The 10,069-nt window shown below is 40.7% G+C and overlaps 1 protein-coding gene across 1 annotated transcript; it reads right to left on the bottom strand.

Annotated features, from left to right (window-relative positions):
* Window positions 1-3,059: 3,059 nt before the first annotated feature.
* LOC106815080 (eukaryotic translation initiation factor 4E type 3-like) lies at window positions 3,060-8,632 on the bottom strand. The gene is made up of 7 exons (XM_014819505.1): window positions 8,469-8,632; window positions 7,434-7,506; window positions 6,657-6,751; window positions 6,027-6,087; window positions 5,840-5,906; window positions 4,695-4,850; window positions 3,060-4,124 (listed from the first exon to the last, which is right to left on the bottom strand). The coding sequence occupies exons 1-7, from the start codon at window positions 8,624-8,626 to the stop codon at window positions 4,033-4,035; spliced, it is 702 nt and encodes a 233-aa protein (XP_014674991.1). The 5' UTR covers window positions 8,627-8,632; the 3' UTR covers window positions 3,060-4,032.
* Between the last annotated feature and the right edge of the window lie 1,437 nt (window positions 8,633-10,069).

Genomic DNA, 10,069 nt, shown 5'->3' on the forward strand with positions numbered 1-10,069 from the left:
CAAATTCGGTCTAATGATATATGTATGATACATGAAAATTGAAACCATGCAATTATTATAATAATCAAGTAATTAAGTATTTAATTAACAATAATTAATATCTTGCGACGAATGCCAGATGTTTTACACAGACCATCTCATCATTTTACATGATTGTTTGTCGGCTGCTTCGTATATCTTGCATGTAATTGCCCAGGACATGTGTAACTTTAATGCTGTGACCAGTGCTGAACTGTGAATCATATTATGTGCCAAACATTTGCACGTCGATGCCGTGATTGTGATCTATTTTTAAATGAATCTGAACCCCTGACTTTGTACTTTTTGATAAAATCAAGATTGAAAGTACCATTTAAACATCTGTAATTGCTAATTTAGTAAACGTATTTTTCGAACGGCTGAATGTCAACCAGTGATCGTTACTGCAGCTTTTCTACGAAGGTTACCTCGTTAAGATTTTCAATGTCCCTTTTCTACAATTTTATTGGATCTATGTTTAGCATACGCAGCATATATACTCTATGTAACATGCAACTAGCCATTATAGATAGTCACCATACAAAGCTACATGACGCGGTATTATTTAGGTATCACAGCCTTCCATAATATTTATAAAGATATGAGCAGTTATATAATGATATACGTGAACGTTTTCCTATTTATCCAGTGCAGATAATATTGGCCCATCCACCCACAGACAATATATTCTATCTAGTCTAGTCAACCAACTAGCGGACTGTTAAACTTGAGAAAATAAACAATAGCTTGTGGTAACCTCAATGATCGAATGCGTACAGCTGTATTTGTTCAGAGAGATTCTGGCATCGCCATCTCCCAGTCTTCCTTGTGCCTCTCACCGTCAGAAGGATGAGGGAACGCTATCATCTGTGTACTGTGCTTACAATCAGTGATGGAAACACGTACAGAAATGAAAGTTACAATAACAGGGCATGCTTTTTTTTACAACAATGCTTAACATTTATTCAATCTCGCAAAATCTTGACGATTCTTGTTCACGTAGAGACTACTCGGTCTCCAAGCTACAAATCTGTGACCATTGCCATAGCGGTAGCTAGCACGTGACGTCATCACTCACACAGCTACTGTTTCCTGGTTGCGATCAAGTAAAAACGCTCGAATATAAGAACCTCTGTCGAATATGAGTAAAATGCTGATAAGCACATCACGATCTCATGCAGTGCAGCTCTGCATATGTAAAAAATCTGGATTTAAAAAGTGCAGATAAAAATGAAAAATAAAACCTATGTTACTTAGAGAAATGCATTACGGTATCTATTCATCATCAAGGAGCAAGCTCTCAGAGCGGTCGGCGTGATTTTTTTTCCTAGGTCAATCAAGAACATAGGGCTCTAGCGAGCACTAGCGAGCACTAGCGAGCCATTGGTTGATACAATTCACGTGCCTCAAACTCCTGTTTTATGGTGCATTCACTACATTGTGACCCTAACCCTAACCAAAACCATATTTAAAAAAATATTTAAAAAATTGTTGTAAAAATTAATTGTTGTTATTAAAATGTTGTAAATAAATCATGTAAATATTTGCGCTAATTGGAAAAAAAATGTTAAACGGAGAAAGATAGAAAAATACAGAAAACAGGAAAATAATTAGAAAACAGATGGGATTCGATCCACCGACCTTTCATACTTGACGCTCGCGATATACTCGCTAGGCTATTGAGTCATATTGTAAGTAATAATTTTGGATGTGCTATGTATATGACGACACTGTGATGTCATTGAGCGACGAAACAAGCTCAACCAATAGCAGCGCTCACTACAGCCCTGCGTTCTTGATTGACCTAGGAAAAAAAATCACGCGAGCGGTCGTCCACAAGAAATATTCGTACCTTGACAACTCTGCAAAATGGCTGCTATCCAAATGGTTGCCTTAGAACTATAGTAGAAGAATCCGAGTAGTCACTCTCTCAAAATATTCCCTGCTCACAGACTCACAGTGACTATTCCTAACATTTCAGATGTGGGTGGGTTCGTAGAACATTTTTACGGGATAGGTCATATCACACAGGAAATATTTTCACATCCTTCAGAGGAACATGTAATCTGATTTATAGTAATTCCTGTGATAACTCATATCGGTCGGTTATCATCAAGGATATAGCCCTCTCTCTCCTTACCCTTCTCTCTTTCTCCCCCTTTCCCTGTCTGTTCCTCTCTATTTAACATTCTCTCTCTCCCTCACGGCTCCCCCTTCCCTTCCTTTGCCTCTTTCTGCATTCCTCACCCCTCTCTCTCTCGCTCTCTCCCCCTCTCTGTTTGTCTCTCTCCTCACCCCTCCCCTCTCTGTTCATGTGCGCCTTCCCCTCTCTTCATCTATAACGGATTTTCTCTTTCATCAATGCGTTCTCTTTCTAAAGTAACCATAACTTAGTGAAGAATCCAACCTCTGATGCCAAACACTATCACACGGCAGATGCAGGCACAAACCTCACACAAAGTTCATAAACTCTGAGAACAGGAAGCCGAGAAAACTACAAATCAATGAGAAATGTGCTCTAGTGTCATTGCATCTGGCAGTACTTTGCATGACAGGCACAGCCAAGGCCGTACGCAGGAAATTTTCTGTAGGGGGGCAAATACGCAAGAAATTTTCTGTAGGGGGGGCAAAGGTACTCCCCACGCCCTCTATTGCCCTATTTGTCCCATTAAAATGCATACTCTGAAAATCTCTAGGGGGGGGGGGCAACTGCCCCTGCCGCCCCCCGCTGCGTACGGCCCTGGGCACAGCTGGGAAGAAGTTATCGATCTGTGTAACAACCTGTCTGCTTGCCGTAGCTCTCAGTAAAAACTCAAGACTCTGTCGATATCACATTGGAAACCTTGCCGTCTTGCATGCCCTTCGTGGGTACGTGCATTGGTCTCTTCACAACATCCCCCTAGTCACAATAACACCTGCCTACATCTACAGGTAATGTGCCAAGTTTGTGCTCACCTGAGCAACAAGGCACACGTAGGTAGGGATTTCATCAGTGTCAAAATATATTTGAACATAATATAATTAGCAGGTGAGCTCTGACATGTTGTGTTGCCTGCTGTAAATTTATTTACCAAGCACTTCTTCTCAGCACACATCTAGCAAGCGATAGACACAGCATAGATTTCAGCAGACATTACATCGTTCCTACGTGACATTGCAGTGTATACAGGAAGGGCTTATCACTTATCAGTGTACCACGTACCAGCAACTGGTAGCTCACATGCGCACTGCCTCCTGACACATACATAGAATCTCTGGTGGCCCAAGCTCAGTTATAACAACATGGTAAACACTACAACCCTATTTCGCTGTGTACTCTTGGCTAGTATCAGGTGCTTAAGATAAAATCATGTGATAGGTTACACTAGTTTGACACACACTGCAAATAATAATAGAGCCCATGACGACTTGGTTTCCCATCGAGCACTATACACCAGCAGTTTATATCAGCATAATAACCTTGGCAACTCACATGTAGCAATATCCCATAATTAAAACATCTTGGCGACTCTTTTAATTTAAACTTCACACCAACTCCATGATTATGATGCATTCTTTGAAACCTGAACAAACCAAAGGTTTGCCAAGCACAGTACCGCGAACCTAGCCACAAGTTGAACGAGGCACGTCTAGCGAGTGGGCTGCCCCCTGGTGTGTGCAGTTGACTCCAAACCAGTAAGTACACGCTCCATTAAGTATTTCTTTCACGCTTGAATTAGATTGGACGATGCATAGCGGTGAACATATAACAAGGATCACAGTGATTGCAACATCTTCCGTTACCATGACACAGCTGAATTCATACTCAGCAACAACTGCTGCCATTGCCCAGAACAACGGAATCTCCACCCACATCCTGCTGCACGCTCTTCATCCTCTAAACAGCTATTCTATGAGCGACTACATTGGTAAAACAAATTGCAAAGAAAACCTGTTCTCTCTCTCGTTCGATGATGACCGCGGAGTGCTGAAGCATCGTCATCACCGTGGCAACGCGTCTGCTCCGGACGAGACTTAGTTAGCAGGGCTGAACTGTCTTGGAGCTTGTTGACCTTGATGACTTTCTACTGACCTATGACCTTCGTAGGCATGATGCGTTTGATGCGCTGAAAGAGAGACAGCGACGGTGTTCACAGCACGATTCAACACTGTCAGCATACGACACCCACAGAGCAGATGTCAATGAAAGTAACCCAGTTGGCTGACAACTAGCTAGGGGGACTTTTCCAACAAAAGCTGGACGGGCCCAAAATACAATTAAAATGTGTAAATATGGCAGAAAACATAACATAACACATGCTTGTTAAATAAGCATTCAATCTCAATGCCATGTGCCATGAGACATCACTACAAAACTTGGATTAGGATAATATATTTGGTCACTGCTAGATGTCACTAACAGTAACCATGCCATACACCCAATTGATGACTGCAATGCATCGCAAACGGACATCAAAGCTGGCAGTAGCTACATCAGCAGAACCTTTCTCACCTACAGGTCTCTGGTGCATAAAAATTCACACTTAAGTGTTAGCAGTAACCATTGCTTATATCTAAAGTGTGACTGCGATGCATTACCAATAGACATCAGAAGTGGCCAGTGGCTACATCACATGTGCATCTCTAGCCTACAGGTACGCAAACATTGATATACATTCAGTACGTTGAAGACTTACGCTTGTAGAACTCAGCCTGGAAGTTGACTGTAGGAAGTAGTTCCTTCACCTTGCTTGTTGCCTGTGATCCCTCGGCCAGGTCCGACCGATTATTCCATATCTGCACGATGTCATCACGATCCTTGATACTTACAGACAGCCCGACAATATCGTCACCTGCCAACGTGACGACATCGGGGTTAACAATGTGACCGTAGACTGTCACCAATCAGCACTCGAAGTAAAAATATTAGAGGTGATACAAGAAAGGGTTTTTGCCAGGAGGGTAAAAGAGTAAAATTCCATACCCAAAAATTTATTTCACATTAATTCAACAAAAACGTCACTGGGTCAAACATGATAGTCACTTGTTTAATGCACTAGTTGCGTGATAAGCGCAGAGCTTGTGTGGGTGTATGGGCAGGACATAAATTAGTGTGCGCACGCATACATCGGTGTAGCCGTGATCCGCTATGCAAGCTAGCATATTATTGGTTGACTGCGACATTATGTGCAGACTTGTTTTGATCATTACCAGTGGACTAACCCCATACTGTAGCATTTACTGTGAAAACAGCTGCGGGGCCTCAGGGTTACTGAAACGGAGATAGGCACGGGAAGGATTTAACTTGTTTTGATCATGCTAAAATGGCGCATTCGTATATTTACTCTTTATGTAATGCCAGCACCAATACAAAACTTTCATTAAAACTTTCAGTGTGTGGTAGGTTCAAGATTAGTGGATTTTTATTCACAATAGATAATTTACAGTATCCGACGTTTATGATTTTCAATTTGTCAGACTATAGTATATATATTATAATACATATGCCGCTATTATCAAGTATTCATGGGCCCTGTCTACGGAACCCCTATTTCAGCATTTGCAATATCAAACACTACACGTCTTATCTGATTTCCCCAGGCGGTCACAACATAAATCTGTATAATTTAACTTCAAATTTATTCTCAATTAATCAATGAACACCCCTCGGTTTGTTCCTTAACCCAAACCATATTTTCTGGGCAAAACCTTGCAAGGTGATGTCAGACTAGTAATAGTCAGCTCTGCAGAGATGCTACACGGGTGTATCTAATAAGTTAAACAATTAATTAACCTCGGAATTTGTGTGGCACACGTGGTAGGGGGCGCTAGCGTAACTCACCTTCCCGTACGCTATCCGACCACTGCTCCCCGATGCATGCCAGCAGAAGTTCCTTCCAAACGTGAGCCTGCAACATTCAGCAACCAATGACAGACATGTAATCCATACTATATGTGTGTAGCAATCTACACAAATATGATATGTATGTTCAATACGTATGGCATGATTATCATCAGCAGCAGCTTACAGTGTCTTTCTTTAAGCATTTCAACCTCCATGTTCCTCCATGTCGATTACAATCGTCTTCCCTTCAAACACAAACAAAAATAAATACATACGTAAAATATTACATTTTAGAAAGTTGTATCTCATGAGAAAGGAAGATAAATGACAATATTTTGCTGCATTGTTACCCAGTGTTTCACATTCCTGAATGATGTTTATCGAAGCCAACCAGAATACAACTAACAATAATGGTTACAGGGGTAGAAATTAACTTTTGAACAAGCGAGTCCAACGGACTCCCTACCCTCAAAAAGAGGAAGTCTGCAGTCTGAAGTTCAAAACTAAAGATATTAACAAAAAGGACATTTGCGGTGCAATACGGTATTTCCATGAGGCCGTGCTCTGGAACGAACTAGTTAGTATAGCAGAATTTTCAGGGAGTCACACAGACTCCTGCATATGCCAAATCAGGGAGTCCAACAGTATATCAGGGAGTATTTGACTCCAGACTCGCGTTAATTTCGCACCCTGTGGTTATATAACTGTGACATTCAATTAAGCAGTGGTAACTTTAATTAATATTCTGTAGGAACATAGGTTTTTACATACAGAATCCGGTAATACTTCCTGTAGAAAGTAGAATATGTCTCACCAGATAGGCCGCCTGCTGTTTCGCATGAGGTGATAACTGTACTTGGGACTGAGGTCACTAATGCCTGGGATGTTGTTGTATACACTCCAGAAACTCTGTGAGCATCAAACCAATGACAAACCATAGTCGTTTACGAGATCAATACTGCCACGGTCTATTACAGGTCCTATTGATCTGACTCAGTGATACTAACATGCGAAGCAGTAACACATCCTATAGGCTATAGTAAGTTGTAAAAACACAACATATCATCATGTTCTATATATTATATTGCAAGCATATAAATGTTATTGTTAGATGTAGTTATATATTATACCATGAACATAATCTAGACACATATACGTACCTAAACATGTCATATACCTATGTAGGTATAGATGCATGATTATACTTAGTAACTACAGATAGCTGACAGCCATGTCCCCCCCCCCCAAGCATTAAACGCATGTTGGGTTCGACATGCTTTTAAAGTTGAAGCTATACAATCTGTGATATCCCATAAATTCTGACATACCTGAATTTCTAGCTGTGTTTACTTTTAACAATCCCAACACAGTCAGGCTCTGTTTGTACAGCTTGACGTATAAGTCTTCAAATTAATATATTTTACCTATGTATTGGCGACACTTATGACACACGTAACTACCTCCAGTTGGTACACCCCCCACCTCTGTGGCCCTCCCCATCTGTCCATAAATGACATGTCTTCTATAATTTCTTGGGAGGAGAACCATGCGACAGCGTGTAAAATTGCAAAATTACAATAAACTAAATTACCTGTACAGTGGTAACGGTGTAGATATTCCTGAGATTTGCTTCAAATTCCGCTGCAGTTGCCCCGCGTATGGATCTGTGGCGAAATATGTAGCAAGTGCATTACGATCGGTTGCTCAACAGCTGCTTAGTTAGTGCAATCTGCATTATAGCATGCTAACTGTTCCCCATATTATTGTAAAAATGTTTGGCTCAAGGAAAGCGAGGTAACCAGTCTCTGCTTAAGTTTTAGTGAATGTTCTTTGAGCATGTATGATGTGTATACATATATTATAAGTGTGATATAAGAGTGAACAACGTTGACCCTCAGAGTGTACATGATAGCCTACATTGTCATGCATTGTGTTTGCTAGTAATGGCCGCTACGTAAAAATGCTAAATGCTGATAATATATGTACGTACTGCGTTTTGAACTACACGTCGCTAACTTATAGGTTGAAGGGTACTTTCACAACGGAAGATCGCTACGCCGACCGCTGGCTGAAGTCCAAGATCACAGGAACTTGGGCCGTTTCAATAATGAAATGATGGTTAATAAATACAACTTGTCAGTACTAGACCTACCAGTACCAGTACCAGTAATAGTCTTAATGTTTGATTTGACGTAACAACTTCACTTCAATACCGTCCAATACACCGCTGCAACACATAGCGCGTACGCCATTGTGCATGCACAAATACACAGTAGGTTAGAGACTCTCAAAACACTCTAACCTACTGTGTGTATTTGTGCATGCACAATGCAATGGCGTGCGCGCTAGGGCCTATGTGTTGCAGCGGTGTATTGCCATTAGACGGTATTGAAGTGAAGTTGTTAGGTCAAATCAAACATTAAGACTATTACTGGTACTGGTACTAGTACTGGTAGGTCTAGTACTGACAAGTTGTATTTATTAACCATCATTTTATTATTGAAACGGCCCAAGTTTCTGTGTCCAAGATGCCAGACATTCCTGATCCTGATCAATGATCAGCTGTTTTACGTTTTCGTTCTCTAGATTGAAAACACGATTAATTTAGTGACAAGTATTCACTCACTTGTCCAGATACAATGTCCATGGAGTGTTCAGTGGGACGCCGCCCTTCTCGGTTTCAGTTATTTCTTGGACGGCTGCCCGGGACAGCTGCGGACTGGCAGAATTCGGCCGGTCATTTTCGGCACCGGCCAAATCTGCACCTAGTTCTCTACCCGCCATGACACCGCCGGGGCGATCACGTGACAACAACAATTGACGTCATCAGCACCCTTGACCTCGGCTGAACTATAAGTGGACTAATTTATATTAGTGGCGGATTTATGGCGCGGTGGAGGAGGTGAAGGTGACTTTGGAAGCTGCCACGCGGCTGTACATAGATAATAAAATATATGCCGCTATAAGCAAAAATAATTAAAAATGCTCTCTCTCGCCCCTCTGTCTCTCTCTCCTCCTCTCTCTCAATCATCTCTCTCTCTCTCTCTCTCTCTCTTTCTCCAATTCTCATTGGATTGCTTCCCGCTCGTCTCACGGTACACACCAGCTAAACAGCTCCTGTCACTCCATAGATAAGACATTGTTTTATTCACTCCCGGTGTTGCGCGTGTAATTTTGGCTCTATTTTAGCTATAACATCATATAGTATTGATAATTAATAGCTGTGTCACTTGATATAGTCACTCACTGGCACTGTTTAAAAATTGTCCACTAAGGCCAAACAAAATAAATTGTTCGTTTCTCAGAGCATTTTTTTTTTCAAAAAGTAATGAGGCAGGCAGGTGACTTTTTTATTTTTTATTTCCCCCAAAACAATAGCAGATATTTTTTTTTAATTGGTGGTCTGTAATATGTATACATGCCATAACATTAAAATAAGAACCAGACAACTGGTTTAACATGGTGCCAAAACGTTTTAATGCAGAAAATGCTGAGATCTACATGTATCTGTCAATTCAGTTCACTTTTCGGACAATGAACGTACAATTAGTGTCCAGAAAATAATTTTCTTTAGACGATGCAATGCGCGTACAGAGAATTGACGCGATAAGCTATGCCACGTTGCAAGGTAGTTAAGGATACTAATAGACAAGGATTAAGAACTAATAACTAAGAGACTATAGGCCTAAGGACATTGTAATAGTCACGGAGTTCCCAGATTTCCTGGCTGACGAAACACTAACAAAATTAAAAATCAGCCAATAGAAGGCGATATAGATATCCTATTATATATCACATCTGTGGTTGTATGTCCAGCTTTTATTAAACGAATAAAAATACTTTTAAGACCTATTTTTAATTTATAATAGGCCTACTATAACCACCATGCAGTCACAAGATGCTTAGTCGTGCCAACATTCTGTAGCATAGCGATCGAGAGCTATCTGTTTTGCCGAGTCTGCAAAATGTAATTTTTTTCTGAAATTACACTTATAAAAATCTAGGAGTAAAACCTCTTTGCAGTAATTTGACATGTAACATGTTGCATGTATTATGTAGCGTGCTTAGGTATAACTAGCGTAACATCAATAAAGTTTATACAGCCAATAGATTGTCCGTATTCATGCCAACGCGCAAATTGTGTGAATCATTCATTTTTGATTATCGATAACGCATTGTATTTGTTTTTGATTATTTGATTATATTCCACTGTCTGCTGACCTGATG

Source organism: Priapulus caudatus, unplaced genomic scaffold (assembly GCF_000485595.1).
Source record: "Priapulus caudatus unplaced genomic scaffold, Priapulus_caudatus-5.0.1 Scaffold1037, whole genome shotgun sequence".
NCBI lineage: Eukaryota > Metazoa > Priapulida > Priapulimorpha > Priapulimorphida > Priapulidae > Priapulus > Priapulus caudatus.

Excerpts from the sequence above, each read along its gene's own strand:
- LOC106815080 (XM_014819505.1), bottom strand. The coding sequence starts at position 8,626 with ATGGCGGGTAGAGAACTAGGTGCAGATTTGGCCGGTGCCGAAAATGAC. Across the intron at positions 7,507-8,468 it reads TGGACATTGTATCTGGACAA|ATCCATACGCGGGGCAACTG; the intron begins GTGAGTGAATAC and ends ATTTCGCCACAG. Across the intron at positions 6,088-6,656 it reads AACAGCAGGCGGCCTATCTG|GGAAGACGATTGTAATCGAC; the intron begins GTGAGACATATT and ends TTGTGTTTGAAG.